This window comes from Oryzias melastigma, linkage group LG17 (assembly GCF_002922805.2).
Source record: "Oryzias melastigma strain HK-1 linkage group LG17, ASM292280v2, whole genome shotgun sequence".
NCBI classification, from domain to species: Eukaryota; Metazoa; Chordata; class Actinopteri; order Beloniformes; family Adrianichthyidae; genus Oryzias; species Oryzias melastigma.
The window spans coordinates 14,861,297-14,883,736 of NC_050528.1; the positions used below are offsets into that span (position 1 = coordinate 14,861,297).

The 22,440-nt window shown below is 39.3% G+C and overlaps 2 protein-coding genes across 2 annotated transcripts in view; both read left to right on the forward strand.

The window, feature by feature from the left end:
- The window catches only part of LOC112144307 (tripartite motif-containing protein 16-like), a gene marked incomplete in the record, with an annotated part of 1,074,856 nt that overhangs the window by 244,785 nt on the left and 807,631 nt on the right, over positions 1-22,440 (forward strand).
- myo10 (myosin X) overlaps positions 1-22,440 on the forward strand; it is a 105,555-nt gene that overhangs the window by 61,680 nt on the left and 21,435 nt on the right. Inside the window, exons 5-19 of the mRNA XM_024268646.2 lie at positions 10,825-10,959; positions 11,034-11,158; positions 11,566-11,579; positions 11,674-11,758; positions 12,563-12,666; positions 12,921-13,050; positions 13,211-13,329; positions 13,407-13,553; positions 13,662-13,762; positions 14,404-14,470; positions 14,668-14,760; positions 15,467-15,535; positions 15,617-15,699; positions 16,379-16,487; positions 18,704-18,784. Coding sequence (XP_024124414.1) covers positions 10,825-10,959; positions 11,034-11,158; positions 11,566-11,579; positions 11,674-11,758; positions 12,563-12,666; positions 12,921-13,050; positions 13,211-13,329; positions 13,407-13,553; positions 13,662-13,762; positions 14,404-14,470; positions 14,668-14,760; positions 15,467-15,535; positions 15,617-15,699; positions 16,379-16,487; positions 18,704-18,784 — 1,462 coding nt within the window. The remainder of the gene's footprint in view (positions 1-10,824; positions 10,960-11,033; positions 11,159-11,565; positions 11,580-11,673; positions 11,759-12,562; positions 12,667-12,920; positions 13,051-13,210; positions 13,330-13,406; positions 13,554-13,661; positions 13,763-14,403; positions 14,471-14,667; positions 14,761-15,466; positions 15,536-15,616; positions 15,700-16,378; positions 16,488-18,703; positions 18,785-22,440) is intronic.

Here is a 22,440-nt window from a genome sequence, read left to right on the forward strand (position 1 = left end):
ACACAAATGAGTTCAGTCTCAAACCTTTTTGCATGAACGATTCAGTAGTTTGTCTCAGAAGGGTGTGACCCAAAGAGTACTACTGTAATCAAGTGGAGTCTATATCATGATATGGGTATGTATTGCAGGAAAGTTGTGTTGGAGCAGGATCTACGTCAGTATCAACTTTGTTCTGATGAAAACCTTTCCCTCCACAAATGATGGCATTTTCATAAATGTATTTACTCAAAACTTTTACCATTAACAAAAGCAGGATTGTTTCTTCTTGATGACCATTCTAAAGATCCATCAGTACTGAAACTGAAGCGATTTGCCTCCATGGTTCACATTTACTGTGACGTAAACAGAGGTTTCACACATTCTCTTGAGTTTTCTTCTAGGACGGTTCTCTTTATGCTCCATTCCAGGACAGAATGAGTCTATTGTTTGGTCGGACGCTGGACGAAGGAAGAATATGTGCTGCGGCGCTCCGAGCGAGGCGTAAACGCAAACATGGCTTGATGTGGTGGCGAAAGCCTCGATCTACACAATGATGTGTTTTGTTCACTCGGAAGGATCGGTACAAGACAAATGTGTCTGTTCCTTCCTGGATTTCTTGAGCTTTCTGCAGCCTTCTGCTACTTTTCAGGAATGTCCTTCAGCCGATTTTCCCACCTGTTTCTGAAGGCTCTTAAAAAAAATAAAAATAACCAACGGCGTGTGTGACGGCCGCAATGATGCAAATCACAGAGGACAAACCCAACTCCACAGCCACGCTTTGCTTCAGGCACCACAGCGCTCGCACTGAACCGGGAGTTTGCTCCTCTTGAAAACACTGTTTTGCTCCTTGAGACTTTTACTGCCTCTGAGCCGTTAATAAGCTGCTAATTGTTGCCTTCAAGCGAAGTGCTAAAACCTCCAGCTGCAGCTGCGCCAAACAGCAACAGATGACGTTCAGATCCCTCTTGATGAAGGGGGGTTCAACAGATTCAGTTAGCTAAACATTCATTTAAGAACACAAAGAATAAATGTAAATATTTCAAACGTTTTGTCTGGAGCAACTTGAAATTAATCATCACAAAAAAGCAGTCTTTTTTAATTCTCTTAAACTCTTCAAAGCACCAATGATGGTTTACTCTCCACAGTGTTCCTCTGAAGGCTGTCAGAGTCGCTCCAGAAATATTGACAAAAACCAGAGGGACTGAATGAGGTGACAGCATTTTGAAAGCATTTTGGCAGTTATTATTTGAGCCAATGATGTCTTGTGTCCTTGGGATAAACTTAAACTAAAGACAAATAAACCCCAGAGCCTAGACACCTGATGGGCCCTGATACGCGGTACGTCAAAGAGCGTGTGTTACTTAGGTGTTGCCAGCGACATCTCCTGTGTTACAGACTATAGACTATGGTCACATATTCCAAAATGCCACAGCGCGGCGACGCAAATGCAAGTTTTTCAGTAAATTCGGCAGTCACATTTTTAAGTCTTAGCTGCAGAGGTTTTAAGAAAAATAAAAGTTTTACGGTGATAGGAAAACTTTTCTCTAAAAGTTGACATTAGTCATTGGCCAACAGGGCATATTTTGAAGTCACCCTGTGGCAGTCCACTGACAGACAGAGATGATGCATTTCCAAAACGGATGACAGCAGGCCAGCCACATAGCAGATCGTGGCCAGCAGCAACTCTGAGTGGACAATGTGTAAATGTCTCTGTACTGTGGCTGTCCATCTCAAGTGCCACCGGCTGCCAGCCACCCGGCAGCCTGGGGGTTTATAAAAGCGGGTCATTCCGCCCACCTGACTGCTACCTGACTGCCACCTGACTGCCACCTCTGCTACCTGAATGCTGCCTGACTCCCGCCTGACTGCCACCTGACTCCCACTTGACTGCCACCTGACTGCCACCTGACTGCCGCCTCACTGCCACCTGACTGCCACCTGACTGCCGCCTGACAGCCACCTGACTACTACCTGACTGCCACCTGACTGCTACCTGAATGGCACCTGACTGCCGCCTGACTGCCGTCGTCTACCTTCATGACCAGGCCAACAATTTTCAACAATTTGGGCGGCAGCTTGAAATCTTGAAGATTTTGCAGATATCTCAACATGGCTCAGTGGCAGTTGTATTTGTGACCGTACCATAAATTAAATTTGCGCAAATACAGAACCCTAAATCCCACAAATAAATGACAGGAATATTAGTTCTTGATAAACACGTGGACCATTTTCATGGATCATATCATTGTATCCAGTTTGGACGGGCTTTACCCGTCACATAGATACAAATGTATTCCATGTTTGCCACAGAAAATCATAGGTTTCATAGGAGAATGGGCTGAAACTTGAATGGACCCATTTTTTTAATGATGCAGCTGATTGGATGTTTTGGGGGAACTAATGCAAAGTCATTGAATAGGCTCTTGAAAAAGGAAGCAGATGGAGTTGACTTAATTTGTTTACTCACCACGTTTTTGTCGAGTAACAGAAACTCTTTGGGTGATGAAGGGTTTTGTCTGAACACCCTGAACTCGGGGATCATTTAAAGGCTTCAGAGTGAAGCCCTGCACAGCTGCCCCGGTACGTGGATGGAGTCGCAATGACCCACAACCCTCACGGCTTCTGCAAAAAAGAACAAAAAAAGGCCCTCGTAAAACACGGAGCATGGCAGCGACCGGCGCACGCACAAAGGCAGCGACTCCTGTCACGTGTGGGAAAGAGAAGCCATAAATTGCAAACTGACACTTTGAGGCGAGGCAGGAAGCTTTCTCGTTGGATTTAGGGATTGTGGGTAATCAGAGCCAGGCAGAAAGAGGTGAAGGAAACAGTAGCCGGTGAAAAAGGAGGAGGAGAGGGAACCCAGCTCCAACACAAGACCATCTGCTCATTAAAGAATGCTGCTGGAGCTGGTACCTGCCTGCATCCAAACGCGCTGCATTTATGGAGATCCCCCACTTGGTTTAGAGCGCACATCCCAGCAGTCTGACAAACCACCAACGATGAAGTTCTTGGAAGGCCTCCAGACTTTTATTCATCACAGAAAAGTCCAATAATGAGAATTCAAAGCTTGAATCTCCTGGTTTTGTTGGTTCTGGAGACAAACCATCATAATGCATGTCACTGCTGCCACCTTCTTTTGGCAGCACAACGCTCAAGTCTTAAAGTCTTGACCTAATACAACCGTTAGATGCCCATGTACCAATGTGGCACCCCACTAATGCTCCCATTCCTGGAGTCAGTTTTTAACATCTTGTAGGACGGAAAGCTGGGCAGACAGAGTCTGTTGGTGGTTCTGGTTGTACCTGGATGTTGGTTCCTCTCTGTTGCCCACAGGTGACCTTTAACCCTTAAGTTTCTGCAAAGCATAGTTCCAAAGGGTTCTAGTGGCCAAGAACAGAATCCATTGTGGGTTTTTTCTAAGATATTTTCAGTTGCTGTCAGTCCAGATGTTTTCTGAGAACTGAAAACACTGAAAGAAAACTCTGGTCTAGTCTCTAGTCTAGTCTCTTTCCTGTAGTTCTGATCCACTTCTGTCCTCAAATGAGAATCTTTTCTTTTCTGACTCTCAAATGTAGGCAACATTTAGCTGCTAGTTCCAGAAGTGACAAGTTTTATTCAAAGAAAGTCCCAAAGTTTTTGACTCTTTCACAATGAATCAGGCATGTCCAAAGTCCGGCCCGTGGACCAAATGTGGCGCCCAAGGCTCCTGTCATAAAATCAATAATATGCAGCCCCCAGCTCTTTCTAAGAACTGTGTACACAATTTATTGATTGTGATTCCGTTGTAAGTCGTTGTTAACCTATGGCTACCCTGTTGTGGGACCCTTCAGTGACACTTTCTAGCTCATTTCTGTAAACAACATGAACAGATTTATTTGTCTGATTAAAACCACATTTTTTAAACTTTTGTTATAAGAAAATAATTGGTGTGAGTTTTTTTTCCTTGTGTGATTTAAATGTATACGTTTACAGTGAGCTTTTAATAATTTTTGGTAGTTTTTTTTTCCCCAGACAGACTTTTTCTTATTTTTTTCCTCAAGTTGAGGGTTTTTTCTTCATTTTCACAGAATGAGCAGTTATTACAGGAAAAGTGTCGCCACACGAACCCGTCAGCCCCAGACCTGACTCTCAGTCCCTGACCTCCTGTCTCTTTGGATGGCTGGGGGTTAAATGCCATCGTCTCCAGCCTTGTTAATTACTCAGGCATGTGGGGTCACAAAAAGCCCGGCAGCAAAACCTTAAAAAAACAGAACGGAGAGCGTTTCCTCCGGGGATTCTGGCTGAATGGATCCGAGTCGCCTCTCATTCTAGCTGTTGAGATGTTAGATGAGGAGTGTTGTTGTCTAACAATGCAGCCGCTTTTCCTCTGTGGTTACAATCAGTTTGTGACTTAAAGTCTGTAAAATCACAGCCAACTATAAACAAATTTCATTTGAATTCGTGGTTTCTTGTATTTTAACTACAATTAGAGACATATAAATATGTGGTTTTTGCAGCAGAAAAAAGATCTAAAGCGGTTTGTTAAATAATCCATGGATTATTTGAAGTAAATCTTTAATTTGAAAAAAGCTGTTATGATAGGAGTACGGCAGACGCTGAGGGTCATTTCTGTTAAACCCTAAAAAAATAGGACCTACTGCAAATTTGTTAAAGTCACACTCGAGTTATCGTTTGAACTTTTGTAAAATTGTTGCCAGTGGTCTGTTATTTACGATCAAGCTGTTTTTAGCCATAATCCAAAAATCTGAGTTGCTTTCTATAACATATTTCTGCACACTCACGCCACCATATTTTCTACGTCATAAGTACACTTTTTTCCTCTGCTCCTGATTAACAACAGTTTGAATAAAGACATAATCAGGCCTATAGAGCAGGGTGTCAAACTCAATCGCACAAGAGGCCAAAATCCAAAACACCCCTTAAGTCGTGGGCCAAACATGATAACATTTATTGAACTCTCTAAAACTACATTTTTAAAACCTTACCAACTTAAGTTTTAAATATAATTGTGAACTAGATATATAGCATTACAAGTGTGAATGCTATAAGCTGAATTTGGCCAATGAAGATGCTAGTGCTGATAGCTGAAGGTGCTGAAATTGATAGCTGAAAATGCTGAAGCTGATAGCCAACTAAATTATTATCTAAATGCTAAATTAGCCTAATTTAGCCAAAACAGCTAGAATGTAAATATTAACCTAACTACAAAACAGCCTTAAAAACTTTTTAAAAAACCTAAATTAGCCAAAACAGCTAGCATGTAGCTGAAATATTAGCTAAACTCCAAAACAGCCTAGAAAACAAAACAAAAAAACTCAAATTAGCCAAAACAGCTAGGATGTAGCTGAAATATTAGCCAAACTCCAAAATAGCTTAAAAAAAATCGTATGCCAAAATAGTCCAAAAAGCTATCAAAATGCCCATTTTTAAAACTTTAAAACCGTTACTTTGTAACATAATTATGAATAACAAAAACAGGGAGGACTATCATTCAAGAATAAATCAACTTAATCCTTAAATAACTTTAATATTTTATTCTCCATAAATATATATATATATATATATATATATATATATTGTCAGAGTTATACAAGTTAAAAATAATTACAAGATAATATCGGACCAATAATAAGAATAAAATAAAATAATCTGGAGGGCCGAGTATAATTACCCGGAGGGCCGGATCTGGCCCCCGGGCCTTGACTATGACACATGCGCTATAGAGCCTGTTAAACACTCCAAAAACCTGATTTTCATCAGACTGGGTCTGTAAGTCTAAACTCTGTGGTTTCATGTAACCAGTGAAGGCTTTAGTTTCATTATATCATGGGCTGTTTTTTTTATTTTTTACAGAAACGTTCTTGTTTCTCTGAAGTGTGATGTTAAATGAAGTGTGGAAGGATTTCTCTCACTTTTTCCTCCATTGTCAGAATCTCTGCACTTGAACAGAGCGCACAGGCCTTTACGTCGCTACAAAGGCTCTGGGTGAACTCCAGCGCCGCGGAGGCGCTTTGTCAACCCGCTCAGTCACCCGTCTGTGTGTGTGTGTGAAGGGGGGGATACTTTGGGTGGCAGCAGCATGTAGAGAGCCAGTGATTAGTAGAACGGCTGGCTGCTGATTTAGCTCCATTTGTATGTGTGTGTTCTAGTTTGTGCCGGCTGGCCGGCTGCCCGGGGTCTTTTAACTTCCATTTAACAGCCTTTTCAGACGTTGTTTCATCAGTCTGAGCTTTTTCAAATGAGCTGCACACGTGAAGCACTCAGTGTTGGACAACAGAAAGACAGATTCACAATCATAAATCATTCTTTCTAAATAAAACTTTATTTAAACGTCAAATTTTTAAACAAGCTGAAACTTCACAATCAAATTTGCTTTTAAAACATTACCTGAAGAAAAATGAAAACAGGAAAAGTGTAGAAAGGAATAAACCCACCAATATGATCCTTCTTTATAAACACATCTGTGAAGAAGAAACTAGTCAAATTTAAAGGGTCCACAGAACCTAAAGAGTTCTCCAGTTCTTCCTTTCCTTTTTATGAATGCATTACTTTTGAGAGCATCATTCCTGCATTATTCTCTTAACTTAAGCCTTTCTGACCCAGAACAGGTCAGAAAAAAACTATTTCACTGGCATTTTAACCCTCACACACAAGTCTGGATTTTAAGAATAAATTAAGGCCATAAACAAGACAGATAGTTGAAACTGATACAAAACAGCAATGAAGTGTGTTTTCTTACAGTAAATTCCAGATCCTATTTAACCCTCCTTTAATCTGTAAGTGTCTAAAAAAAATTCTCAAAATGCTTTTCTTAAACCTTTTATTTATATATAATTTTGTTATGTAAAAAACAGGTTTTGGGTCATGATCACAACATTACCTCAACTGCTTTGCTGATGACACCCAGTTATTCTTCCAAGTGAAATCGGATTTAGCCAATTAGAACAAAAAGAGAGATAGGATCACGAGAGATTCAAAAACGGAAAAGACGACCATTTATTGACTGAGTTGTAACGAAAAATAGGCAAACCTGTACTGGACATACAGGTTGTACACACAAAATATCAAGGTTATACCACACTGCAAGATTGTTAATTCACATTTTTTCCTATGGGCATGCTGCGAGCGACAGGTTGTAGTGAACAATTATACCACACACAGGATAAAGTGACAATAGGTGAGACATTGCATGGATTTTTCATTTGCTGCTCTGACTTTATCCTCGTCCTCTCATCCACCTTAAAACATCCAGACTGTCGTTTGTTTGTTCAGGGTTCAAATAGTTCATAAATAAAGTTCATGAATAAATCTAGATCAGCTTTCAAAGATGGATAAAGCAGAGCGGCTCAGAGTCCTGTAAGTTTCCGCTGTGTCTACACCACTGTCAGAACTGTCATAACATCCGTGAACGCGTCCCGTGCGCTCACATCTCAAACCGCCGCTGGTTTGTGTCATGTATGACCCTGTTCTGCATCTGCTGCCTCCAGAGAAATCCTCTTCCTGCCAGTCGGTCAATGTGTGAAAGTTCAGCTGGTTTTAGAACTTTTTTTCCAAAATGACTCATTTTCCATCCAGTTTACATGATTTCTACCAATATTTGTTCATCTCTAGAACAACCAGACTCTCGGTCCCTCTTTGGGCTATTAGGGACAATTTGGAGGAGTGGTCAGGCCGACATAAACACTTGCTTCTAGTTACAAGTCACCGTCCCAGCTCATGAACTCATTTATATCTCCATGCCGTCAGCTTTATAAATGGAAGGCACCAAAGGATTGCAGACTCCTGCCAGCCGAGTGTTTGTTTTTTTCACTAACGTACCTTCAACCACCAGATTTGTCAACACAACTGTAGGCGCTGAGGGGCCGGCGTTGGCGAGGGGTTCGGTTACCACGAGTATATCACACACTTCATCTGTGCACGTGCTCAAAACATATGACGGTGGACAGTTTTTAAAGCAGCAGCTTTAAAGGCTGGTTCTTATCTCTAACTTTAATGAAAATGATGAAGGTTTTTTTGGAAAAGTAAATGTTTATACAAAGAGAGTTTCATATGTGCAGTGAAAGGTGTGCATTAAAGCTAATGGAGGAGGTTCCAAAACATGCTCCAGAGGTTCATTCTATGTAGTCTCATCGCTGTGTGTGGTGTTGTCATTGTTGCCCTGTGACAGACAGGTGACCCGTCCAGGGTGAACCGTCCAGGGTGAACCCTGTCTTCACTCGAACAGGAATGTAGCGGGTGTCAAAGAACTGAAACTGAAATTCCATTTGAATATTTTAGCAAGTGTGATGGCAAAGTGTTGTCCTCGATCCAGCTGTTGGATCAAATGTGTGAAGTTTAGCTCAAAGTTAACTTCTGAACTTTGCTCCATTGGTGGATATTTGCATCGGACTTGTTCCTCGAAGGTTTGGAAATTGATTTGAGGAATCTACAAGGACTTGAGACTAGAACTGGAGTCTTTAAAACCCACATGGACTTCAGCTGATAATGTAAGGACATCAACTTCTCGATGCAATTAGCACTAAAATGAGAACAAAAGTCATAGTTTTGAAAAAAAAAATTCTGTTTTGAAATATATATATTATTTTTTAATCAAAATTAGAGCATATTTTTGTCCAGATTCCATGTTATTTCTTTCTCTTTTGTGGTATCTTACCGAAACAATCCACACATCAGCTCCTGATTTGGCCCTTTGGTTAAATTTTAGAACCCTTTGTGGCCTACGAGTCAAAAAGTTTGCCCACTCCTGGTTTATGTGTCACTCTCTGAACGCTGCTTTGTGCTGATATGACTCTACAGTAGTAAAGTGTTTCATATCTACCCATCCAAATCAGCTGCTCTTTATTGATAGTAAAGTGTCAAGTTTTAGCGCGAAACCACTTGACTTAGCGTCAGAATTCTTTTAGAAATATGTTATTGACCAAATGATCAAAGTAATTCATTGTGTTATTTCTTGTCCACCAATGACACCTCTGGAATTAACCGTAGATTCTGAAGCTACTTTTTTTCCACAACAGAATTTGTTAGGTTTTACATTAATAGCGTAAATGGTTGAAGATCAACTTGACTTGACCAATTGAGGTTTAAATGTGCACCTAAAAATCGACTTGTGTGGACCTACATGGTCTTTCTCTCAATGGGCAATTCTTAAAGTCCCACTCTGATCATCTTTTGATTTATGCTAAAATCGTTCTTGGTTGTCTTTTAATTAGGATTATGCCATTTTTAGCCAAAATCAAAACAGCTGTGTTGATTTCTAGGACATAGTTTCTGCAGAGCGGCAGGAGTTCACTAGAAATTCACCTCTGAATTGTGGGTGGGACTCTACAGTACAGACCATAGTGGAAAATAAGAAGCTCTCTGTATAAGATATATTTACAGTTTTCTATATATCTTGACAGCCTGTCTTTTTCTTTTGTTGGTAAATGAATGAAATGAGTGTTTACTGCCACCTACTGTGTGGAGGGTGTAACAGCAGCATCGGCACTCAGCCCCAGATCATTATGGAGCACTGGACAGGCAGTAGTTCAACTCTTACATGGTTTAGGTGGATCTTACACTGTATCCCATCAATAGAACCAAAAAAAAAAGGTGGGAAACTAGAGAGGTTTCCTGTGGAGATTCATTCCACAGGCTTTGGTTGGAGTGTCAGTCCAAAGAGTTTCTAATTAACACAAGTTGTCAGACACTCACCGAGGTCCTGTGGGACGCCAGGTTCATCCTAAATGTCACTGTGAGTTCAGAGGGAGGGTTCCTGCAGGGCCTTCACTCTCTGCTGCCACGTTATGCAACTTAGCATTAGATATGTAGAACTAATTGGAGCTCGGGTTCTTGATCGTCTGCCAAGCAGCTGAGACGGCAGGAAAGCTCAAGTCACTGATCAAAGCAATACAGTCAAAGACCTGACAGGGCTTTTCCAGGTCCAGACTCCAGGTCAGGTCTCTGTCAGCAACAGTGTGAGGTGATGAGATGATGAATGGAAAGGTGACTCCTGAGTAAAGGCTGGAATGAGCTCAGAGTGATGAAGAAAACCATGATGTTACACTGATCTTTAATGTTCAGGTTCAGGTCAGAAAATATCAGGACGGAATTTTAATCCTGATGGTTCTTCTCTCTTTATTTAATGTTTTGATGATGGTCATTACACCAAAATAAATAAATAAAACTCTAAACTAAAGAAATATTGGATTATTCTGTTAAAACATGAAAAGTTATGTCGAAAATATCAAAGACTAGAACAGAATAACATAAAAAATAATTATAAAAAAACAAATTAATGCACAAAATAGTATATCTAATAAAGAACACATGCATTTCTATTTTCCTTCTGATTGTAAATAAACAAACTAAATAAAACTAAAATAACATAAACATATTCTCTTTTTTTCATTTTCAAAATCTTCAAGAAACAATTAGAACCTAATCATTTATGTATCTTCTGGCATGTGTAACCTGTTGTGTTCTAGAAAAAATCCTTCCTAAGGCTTCTTTAAACTTACAATTTACTTTCTTTTAAATATTACTTTAAATTTTTACTAAATATGTGATGTCCTCTCAAAAACAGTTTCTGTTTGATTATAATCTTGAGTTTTTCTAAATGTTCTTTTTCATGTTAAAAATGTTATTTTGATGATTGCTTTTAAAAATCTGATGATTCACTTGTTGGATGTTTTCTAGATTTCTTGCTTTGACTAAAACTTGTTCATCTAGCAATTATAAATGTGCAAAGTGCCACCTAGTGGTCATTCTTGGTAGTTTTACTCTTTATTTTTCACAGGTCTCACACATAGAGTTTAAACACAAGGAACCTAAATGCATAAAACTACAATATATTTTTTTTCTTCTCAGTGGAGAAAGCGGAGCCGGCAAAACAGAAAGCACCAAGCTGATCCTGAAGTTTCTCTCTGCCATGAGCCAGCACTCCCTGGAGGTGTCCTGCAGAGACAAGGCGTCTCACGTGGAGGAGGCGCTGCTGGAGAGCAGGTAAGTCTTCACCTCACCAGAAGCCGTCCGAGTAAGTTAAGCAGAAGAGCTGACGGCCGGCCGGTGCTCCACAGCCCCATCATGGAGGCGTTCGGAAACGCCAAAACCATCTACAACAACAACTCCAGCCGCTTCGGGAAGTTCGTTCAGCTGCATTTCAGCCAGAAGGGGAACATCCAGGGCGGCAGGATCGTGGACTGTATCCTTATTCACTTTACAACTCACAAAAACACAGAAATTCCAGATTTGTACATTATTTATGTCTGCCTAAAAGCACTTTTTTTAACAGTTTAATGGTAAAACATTTTTCTATAACAAATAGATATATATTTAGCATAAAAAGAACATTATTTAACTTTTTTCATCAGATCAAATGTTCACTAAACTTAAATGAATAAAATAACTAATATTTAGATAATAAAGATCAGTTTAACTCCTAAAGTAATACATAAAGTGCATTCCTTTTATAAAGTGAATCACCTTTAATTCTCATGTTTAGAATGAGTGAAAATACGACCTTTCAGCTCCAGTTTTAGGTTTGTTTCTTTCAAATCACCTGTTTGATTGTGTTGTTTTTTCCCTTGACTTGCTCCTTTTCAACCACAGACCTCTTAGAAAAGGTGAGAGTGTTTTCTTTTGTCTCTCTGTCTGAGGCCTTTCTTGGTCTAAGTCGACCTAAAATAAAAACCCCTAAAAACAAATGTATTCCTGCAGAACCGAGTCGTGCGGCAGAATCCAGAGGAGAGGAACTACCACATATTCTACGCCATCTTGGCTGGAGCCAACAGCCAGCAGAGAGGTGAGATTTCCACTTTCCATTCGATGAAGCCAAAAACTTTGGCATTGAAGAAGATAGAAAAATATAAAGTAAAGCAAATTGTGTCTAACAATATAAAAATTTTGATTATGGCAGAGTTTTTTAACCCCGTTGACCCCTATTGATGCAAATATGCATCAAACCTCTCCTGCTCCTAAATTACTTTAGTTTAGTATCTACATGAAAGCAAAAGGATAATTCTTTTTTTAATAGCTGGCAATAAATTCAAGACTCAAGAGGTTAAAGTTCATGTAATAATACTACATATAGCTGAAATCTCTGTTGATATAAAAGCCTTTTTAAAAGCTCAAAGCACAGCAGAGGAGCAATGATGGTTTGGGCTGCTGTAACTAAAGGCATAAAAACTCTTGCTTTTTTTTTTTTTTAATCATGCATTGCCTGTTAAACACCTTTGGAGATTTTAGGTTTAAAAACATGACAGAATGACGAGAATTTGATACCAGCAACACGTCTTCATTTTAACTCTAACCCTGGAGTAAAAGTTTAACCACCAAACTTATTGTGAGTTTCTATTCTGATGCACATATGTGAGAATTTAGCACTTTAAAAACCTGAATTGAAGGAAATAAATCCTCTAATGGTATTTTAGCCCAATTTTAGCTAAATCTTGCTAAGCTAATTGGATGTATTAAGTACAAATTGACTGTTTATGCGTTTTCTGTATCCAGTATAGTTGATATGATGTGAATGATGGGACTTATTACAGATTTGGAGTGTGTGTTGTTGTGTTTGTGTTGTGACGTGTGCGTTTTTGTGTGTTTGCAGAGGCGTTCGGGTTAACCCACCCAGACAATTATCACTACCTGAGACAGTCCAGCTGCTTCAGCGAGAAGACAATCAACGACAAAGGCACTTTCCAGGAGGTTCTGGTAAAGGACAAATATTCAAAACATGAACTCATTTCTCGTCTGCTTAGCTTTATGAAGTCTATCATTTATTTTTATTACGTTTGATCCTTTCGAGCGGCATGCCAAAACAAGCCACCTCACCAAAACTTTACCCTTCCATCCAAACCTCAAACAGTCCTCAGATCAAATCCTCCAACATCTGCTTTTGCGTTTTCACCCAAATGAAAGACAAACACAGAAAACTGAGGCTGAACTGTGGCTCTCGCCGTTTCCAGAACGCCATGCGCACCATGCAGTTCACGGAGGAGAACATCAATGACATCCTGCGCCTCCTGGCCGGGATCCTCCACGCGGGGAACATGGAGTTCATGACGGCAGGGGGGGCGCAAGTCTCCTCCAAGACAGGTTAGAGTCGACTCTCATCTCACTCAATACATAAAGACAGATTGTTGTACATTTTGCTCTTTTCACCTACCACAAAATCAAAGCATAATGTAAATATATTTAAATAAAGCATGTAAAGGTGTTTTAGTAGCATCAGAATTCATGACTTGCATTCACGCAGCTCTCAGCTGGACGGCTGAACTCCTCGGGTTGAACTCGGATCAGCTTGCGGAGGTGCTGACCCACCGTTCCATGATCCTCAGGGGAGAGGAGATCTCCACGCCTCTGACTGTAGAACAGGTTTGGCTAAAGGACTTCTGAAAAATACTCTTTTTTCCACTTGGAAAACATGAATCTTAAAACGTTGATCTCGGCAGGCGGTGGACTCCAGAGACTCCATGGCAATGGCACTTTATTCTCAGTGTTTCAACTGGATCATCCACCGGCTCAACATCCGCATCAGGGGCAGAGAAGACTTCAAATCCATCAGCATCCTGGACATTTTCGGGTTCGAGAACTTTGAGGTTGGTTCAAACTGAAGAAAATGACCTGATTTATACTTTAAAAATATGGCAGGAAGTGAAAAATAAGCAACATATTTTCCAGAGAGGGCCGTGTTTTTCTCCCCACAGGTCAACCGCTTTGAGCAGTTCAACATCAACTATGCAAACGAGAAGCTTCAGGAATATTTCAACAAGCACATTTTCTCCTTAGAGCAACTTGAATACAACAAGTATGTATTTCTTGCTCTTTTTTTCCAATTTTTTGTCAAAAACTAAAAAGACTTTAAGGCCCAAGAGTCCAATCCAACCTGTTATATACTAATCATTGCATATATTTCTACAGAAATATTGGCTGGCCCATTTTTATTTTTAATGATTGTTATAATGAAGAACCTCTCTCTCTTTCCCAACCTGAGACGCAGAGACTTTACCTGATTTAATTCTCTTTATTTTATGATTAACAGCAAAAACAGTAGAAGAGAACGCTTTCCAAAAGTTATTTTTTAGTCGATTTTTCCATCTAATTCCATGTCTTCCATAAAACCCCCTCAAACAAACAGGTTGATTGACAGAACCCTGGACCGCCGAGTGTTTCTGCGTGGTGCTACGAGAATTTTCTGCTGCACTGCAGAAAATATGTCTTAAAAAACAACACGGTTTTAGGTTTTTGCTAAAAACTGCGTAACTATAGTCAAAAGACTGCTGGGAATCCTTTTACAATAGATCAATATATAGTTGGAGAATTAATTGTTTGATTGATTTGTAATTATCAAAATAAAAATCAGGTCTGCACTTTTTCTACATGGAAATGTAATCAGATTACTTGCTCGTCTTGCTCTTGACCTTATTAATTTGAACGTTTTTCATGCAGGGAGGGCCTAGTTTGGGTCGACATTAATTGGATGGACAATGGAGAGTGTCTGGATTTGATAGAGAAGGTAGGAATTTGTTCTTGTTAGTATTTGAACTAAAGAAAAAGTTGTTACAGATAAATTAAATAAAAAGTCTGTTGGCGATTTTCCACCATTGGTTATTTTTTTATTTTTACATCAGAAAAAGGAAAAACAATAGAAAGAGAAATGTGTGTAGTTCTTGTTAAGTACGTTTTACTTTGATGTTTTTTATGTTTCTGTAGAAACTGGGTTTGCTGGCGCTGCTGAACGAGGAGAGTCACTTCCCTAAAGCCACAGACGACACCTTACTGGAGAAACTCCACAGCCAGCACTCAGTACGTCTGAGCCTCTGTGACAACGTAACACCTGCATTATGGGTCATCCACACGCTTCAGACGTCATGCTTCTTTTCACTACTTTTTTCCTAAATTTATAAAAAAAAAAAAATTAAATTAGAAACATTTTCATTCTTTAACTAGTTTTTAATTTTTACAACATTTCACACTTTCATAAGTAATTTTGGAAATTTGTCTTGAGTAATTATTTAGATTTTTTTACTGAATGCTTTTATTTAGCATTGTTCTATCTTTGATTTAAATTCAGCGAATACAGGATGGTAAAGTTTATCACTATTTTTTTCTCATTAATGTCAGATTTTGCACTTTTGCCGCATTTACCTTTGACTACATTGGCAAAGATTACAAAATTCAGATTTTTATAATTCTGCTTCCACTTGTAACACGTTTCTTTTAAATAGAAAATATTTTTGCTTGTTAAAATATTTTTTCATTTTGTTTTTGACATAAATATGCTGCTTTTTGGGTATTTAAATCATATATTTTACCTTTTAACTGAAAATTAAAGTGTGTAATTTAGAAATTTGTACATGGAGTCATAAAATTACCAGAACTTTTTTGAAATTATCTATAGAATCATTTTTTTGCCTATTTTATTTACATTTTGCTACGTTGCTAACAGTGTTACAACTGAACATCTTTCTTGTCTACAGTGAAATTTCTCTTTTCTGATTTTGTCCTCCAGAAAAACCCGTTTTATGTGAAGCCCCGCGTCGCCGTGCACTACTTTGGAGTCAAGCACTATGCAGGAGAGGTATGAGCCTTCAGACAGCAGCTTCAACTCACTGACCTCTTCCTGTTCCTGCCAATGACGCCCCCTCCTGGCTGTGTGCAGGTGGTGTATGATGTGAGGGGAATGCTGGAGAAGAACAGGGATACTTTCAGAGACGACATCCTGAACATGCTGAGGGAGAGCAGGTGGGCTAACCGGACATTTTCAGATACAAGTGTTTGCACTCCTGAACATTCATATTCTGTGTTCATCAATCTAGAAGCCTACGTTGTTGAGGTTTCAGGCTGCCGATTGTAGTTTCTACATCACACCTACAAGCTTTTTCAAACTGCCTTTTTTCATCTTCTCCTGATTCACAATAATTTAAATACAGAGATACTCAGAAATTCAGCTTAATTTTCTTTTTATATGATCTTTATCAGAAGAAAAATGCCACAAAACATGTTTAAAATAGCAAAAACACATTTTTTGGTGTTTCTGGTGAGTTTTTAAGGCTGTAAACACATTTTTACACTTTTCAAACCTTCATAGAAAAATAAGTCTAGTATGATCAAAGGAAAACAAAGTTCTGCTCACATCAAAGATTTATGTAAATTTTTCAAAATGAAGGCATTCTGTACAGGAGGCACAGCATGGAGGAGATGAATTGACAATGGAAAAAGAACAAAATACACTTTTGTTTTTTTTTTTTTAAACAAAATCATTCAAATTTGAACAAAAAATTCTAGGGAACAGCTACACTGCAAATTGTGAACTGTGATATAACAAGTGGACACTGTATTTAGATTAGGACTAAATATAGCAGCTCTGAGAACAAAGATCTACAGAACGTAAAAACAGGCTAAACGGCTCTGTGTTTATCAGGTTGGACTTTGTCTACGATCTGTTTGAGCACGTTCTGAGCCGCAACAAGCAGGACACTCTGAAGAGCAGCTCCAAGCACCGGCGGCCCACCGTCAGCTCCCAGTTCAAGGTAAAACGTCAGGAAAACTCTTCATGTACGACTCAAACTGAGGTTTCACATCAGGTGACATCGGTAAACGATGATTGTGTAAAATCATAAAGGTTAAGCAAAAGGATTCTTTTTTTTTTCTTTTTTTTTGCATGTTTGCTGACAAAAAATGAAACGCCCCTTTAAGTAAAGAAATAATAAAGTGCAGTTTTATTTGGAAGCACATTTTAAAATTAACTTAGTCATATTTTACTTTGAATTGTTTGCTGTCAAATTGTGTCCTGAACAAAAACAACCTCACACAGTGTTGTTAGTGACATTCTAATGAACTTAAATGAGCTTTCAGGTCTATTTTTGCTGTTTTATGCTCTGCTAGATTTTAGCATTTCTGTCATTTAGCTTTTATAGTTAAATACACAATTTTACTTTTAGCTAGTATTTTATGTTAGCATTACTATTTGTTAGCCTTTGTGATTTTTTTATTTTATTTTGAAAATAAATCAGCTTTGTTGAGGTTCTGTTAACCTTAAAGGTATACTTATTTTATTGATCATTTAGCATTTATTATGTAACTGATTTGCTAAAACGTCATCAAGTTTTGTGTATTCTGTTCTTTTTTTTAATTTGTTTGCTTAGTCTCCTTTTTTAACATATTTTTTGTGAAACAGCATTTATATTTTTATTGTAAATGTTATTTTCATTATTTTTAAGAGCTCACATTTTCTTGAGATGATGAGTTCTGGATTTTTTGTTTTGTTTTTGTGGATCCATCTGAAATTCAGCATATCCATGTTTTTGGAATGACAAATAGTTCAAACACATTTCCCTGTGGTCTGTTTTTGCTAATCTAATGAGCATCGATGCACATCGATGGAAAATTTCCAGGGCTCAGGATTTTGGAATAGTAGATTTTGACATGCCAAAAAAATGGTAAACGCACTAAAGTGTCTGTATAGTGAGTAGTGAAGGAATTCAAGCTCAACCTAAAGACCGTGTCACACAGCCACTAGGTACATTTTACACATATTGGACAAATGAAAACTAGTCATATGTGAATATTTGTGGAAAAAGTGAGAGAAGTTGTGGTCTTTTACATGAAATGTTCACAGATGTATCACAAATGAACCACATTAAAGCCATGGAAGAAATACAAATAAACCTCACAAAGAACGTGTAAACCTGCGATTCGTTGAATTTCTTCACTTTGACATTCAGAGCTCTGGGAAGAAATCGCATCAGCACCACGGACAGCACCCGTCGCCAGAGCTTTGCTTTAATGAAACCGTCGGATTCTCCTGGCGGGAGCGGGACACCCCCACTTAGTATAGACTGCTGGAGGGATGAAAGATTGAATCGTGCATGACTATTGTGCTGTTTATATGCATTCATTAGTGATTTGTTATAATTTTAACGTGATATGAGCTCCGTATTCACACTATAAAAGTTATTCTTCGGTGGTACATGCGTGAAAGGCCGTTGGGCATACGTGGAACGGTCATGGAAAGCCACAAATGTACGTAAAAATCACACACAATTGGTTTTGTAATAGTTGCATCTAAATGACGGTACATAAAATATGCATGAACAACTAAATTCTCATTGGACCAAAAAATTATGAACGGCTCAAAACTAAACATCAATGAATGGCAAATTCAAGAAACCTTTATGAATCACGTAGGTCCCACATGTGTCCTGAAAGACCAGAATTTCATATGTGGACGATCCACACACACAATCCGTGACGCAGCTGAAGGTTGAGCATCAATTTCACTACAATATAGACCACAATTCATTGCATTTGAACAATTTTTATGTGAAAATGTATTTAATGCAGTTATTTAGAAACGATCCAAGTTTTCCTCATCAGACCACATACATAGTCCTCATAAAATGTTCACATTTTTAGGTTTTTACTTTGGGAAATCTGTAAAGTCATATTTGCCATTAAAAAAAAGTAGTAAGCAAGTTTTCCAAATTGCTTTTTTAAAATCCAGGGCACTAGATAGTCCTGCTCTATAGATTTTTTTAGTAGTTAGGGAGAGAATTTTGACATAATCTCAGTCTTTTTAGCCGTTTTGTCATCTATTTTCTGCTGTGTTGTTTTTGTGTGGTATATAAGAACACATCAGGTCCAGTTTGAATGGTTTTAGAATGAAGGTTTTTGGCTCTTACTGCCACAAACATGGTGATATCTCCATCTTATCACTGAGATTTCATGTATTTGTTTCTCTTTTCAGAACTCTTTGCACTCCCTGATGGCCACGCTGAGCACGTCCAACCCGTACTTCATCCGATGCATCAAACCCAACACACACAAGGTGCGTACCGCTCCCCCGTGCACGCTCCTGCACGCCGGCCTGTCTGGTAAATATTAGCTGGCTGTGATGCAGGGGCGCAGAAAATGTCAGTCATTTGATGACCAAACAGTCGCTGTGATGAAAAGTGTCTGGCCCTGCCTCTGACCTTTAACCCCGGGTCACATGGCAACAGACAGGAATCTCAGGGAACGCCAATGACACAGAAGAGAGAGATTTTGTATCTTCAGTCAGTCTCAGTCCTTCTTTCAGGGTTTATTAAAGTTTGGATAAGAAATGTTTTGTTTAGGATGCAACAAATCGGGCTGCACCAGGGTGGAGTGGTTAGCACTCATGTGGTTCAAATCCCAGCGTGGGTTTTCTCCAGCTTCTTCCCACAGTCCAAAAACAGGCTTCACAAGTTATTGACGCTTCTAAATGGTCCTTGGGTGTGAATGTGAGTGTGTGTGGTTGTGTGGCCCTCCAATGGGTCGGTGAGCGGTCCAGGGTGAACCCCGCCTTCACCTGACAGCAGCTTGGATAGAGTCCAGTGGCCCTGAACTGAAACGACATGTTTGGAAATGACTGGATTCAACAAATCAATGCCTGGGATTATAAAACAACCTGATTACATAATAGGCCTGCGGCTGGTGATCTGATCAGGATAAACCCTGTCTTTGCCTGACAGTAGCTGGGATAGGCTCCAGCAACCATGTTGAAAATGGATGGATTTCATAAAGGTGACTTCTCAGGGGTCTTAAATGGTTGAAAAACACTCTTTTCAGCCACGTCTTTATTTAAACGATTCAGAAGTTTAAACAGAGCTGTGGGATTGGAGGGGGGGCACTGTGTTTGTGGAGGGGGTTCTGTGACGGAGTCCGAGCGACAGTGGAAGATGCGTGACGCAGATGAACTGCAGCTGTGCCGTCAGTGACAGCAGGCTGGACTCTGCCTCGGGGTGTCTGGACTCTCACACAGGGGCTTTCTGTTCATCGCATTCGGGGGGAAAGGTCGGCGCTTCCTGCATCAGCAGTGCATGACAAGCCCCACAACAACACAACATGCATTTCTGGTACTTATTTTCCTTTTTCATATCTTCTTGTGAAGAATTCCTCAATCTGGATTTTCACTCTCCTCAACAAACATTTCAAACTCAGGATTTGGGGATTTTAACTCAAATAAACTTGGCTTTATGTTTTAAAACTCATCATGAAGTTGTTCTTTTTCCTCAAAAACCTACATTTATCTAAAAATTGTTAGAGTACTTGAGTATTTTCCTTCTTTAACTAAAATTGACTTACTTGACCGACAATGTCACAGAGCTACAGCTTTTTAAAGCCGGGCAAAGACAAGCTAAAAATCAGAGGTCCTAGACCTGAACCTTGGGTACTCCACGTTTTTTTTATACAATTTAAAAAAAGCATATCTTCTGTCTTCATGGTATTGTCATACCCATTTGTTTTATTTAATTATATTGAGCATTTATAGCATAATATGTAGCATTTTGCTAGTTTAGCATTTCTCCTGTATTTTTTATTTTTGTGTACCATGTCATTTTTGAGCTTATCAGGCATTTGTAAAAAGGTCAGATCATTGAATTTTAGCTTTAAACAAGCTTTTAAATGTTTTTTATCTTCCCCCACTTATTTTTCAAATATTTACCAAGCTGCTTCATATCTGTTAGCTTCATTGACTTAATTATCTTCAAGTCTGCATCATAATATTATTCCTTTTCTATATTTGTCATCCAGCTAGCAACGTGCAGTGCGTTCGTTGATTTTTTTTTCTCCTTTTTCAGCATCACTTTCATTACCTTTCTAAAAGAAAAAAAATGTTAGAACTAAATGTGTTGTTTGTCACATTTGAATAGTTTTCTACTTTCTTACAAGTCTTTGGCAGCAACAAATATTCTGTCTTGTTCAGCTATTTACCACAGTTTTACAAGATTACGCTGTTTAGGAGCAACAATTCCCTATTATTTAAGAATTAATTTTGTTTTATTGTCTTGTTTTTATTTAGAAAAAGTTCATTTTCCCCCATTATGAAAAAAATGTTCAGTTAGCTTAGCATTTAGCTTAAAATTAATACTTTCCAATCACATTTATCCTGATTCTTTGTCCGCTACTTAGAACTATAACTTTTTTTATACGTTAGTATATATATTCTTTAGTTATTTGTGTAGCTGTTGGACACTTTAGCTTGGACTGTACAATATTGTACTATAGAATTTCAACACAAACACACATTTGGGTTTCAGGTCTCTTCAGGAGGACCAGCTGGACCCCCAACTTATCCTTAGGAGGCAAAACGTGACCCCCCCCACCATCCAGATTGAATGTTAAATTCAGCAGGATGATGACTCTTGAGTGGAGCTTAATGCAGTGCAGGACGAGGGTGTCAGTGGCTCCCTGGGGAGATGCTGGGGTCGGGGCGACACGACACGTGTCTTTAAGAGTCCCCGAGAGACATCCCTGTCATCTGCCCGTGTAAACCGGGGGGGACAACATGACAGTGTAATTAACCCTTTAAAGAGGGGCTCAAACTGTCGTTTCTAAAGATTTGGCACTTGAAGAAAAAATGTTTTGTGTTCATTTTCTCATTAATAACCTAAAACAAAATGTTTTGTTTAAAGAAAAGTGAAGTACCGATTATTTCAGTGGAATTATTATTATTGTTAATATTCAGACAAAAAGAAAGGTCAAAGGTGCTGCCTGGTAGAGTGGGACGCATGTATGGGGGCGGGGCTTCAGCATTGTGCTGTAGCCTGAAGGGTCATGGGTACTCTGCAGATGGCATGTGCATTGTCTGTGGAAATATCAATATATTGGCAGGATGTGTGATAGCACAGACTGTCTGCTGTGAGGAATGAGGACGTTGGTGCATTTTGGTTATTGAAAAATGTGACATAAGTGCTCACAGACATGAAAGCCTTTTTGAAATGTGCTCTTCATAGGTCACTCAGTAAAATTGTTGTAATACAATTTTTTTTAAACATAGGATGCAGGAATGTGTCCAAGCAAACACGTGTTTCTTCAGACAAACAGTTTAATCTTTATCTGTTTTCAGTCGGAATGTACTTTCAAATATATATTTGTTGGAGCAATTTGGAAGTGGGAGATGCAGGAAGAAACAGGAAGACGCAGAAAATAACAGATACAGACAAAAGCAGACAGACAGAAAGAAGCCAAAAAAAAGAGGCAGATGCAGAAAGAAACAAATGCAGAAAGAAACAGAAAGTCAGCAGTCGCCACGGTAAACCGCCATGTTTGAATGTGAACAGCCGAATGGTTTTCCCACAAACGGATACTGTGAGTGGCCGGCACAAATTAGCCCAGGCAGCAGATGCATCTCCATGGCAACCACAGCCCTCCCTCTCCGCTCTCACTCACTCTGACAGGGGAACGGGGAGTGGAGTTGTGGCTCTGAAAGCCTTTGTCTGACTGTGACAGAGTGTGAGAGTGAGAGTGTCAGTCTGAACTCAACAGCAGCTCGGAGCCTCACGCTGCACGTCCTGGAAGTTTGGTCTTTTCCTCGCCGACCTGTTGGGTCTGCAGCGGCCATGCAAGGTGAGACCTGATGCATGCTTGCTGGTGCCTGCATGGTGCACGGGCTTTAAATGTCCCTCTGGGGCTGGTGGTGTTGTGGCATGACTCGGGGGGATTCAGCAGTCTGACAGAAGC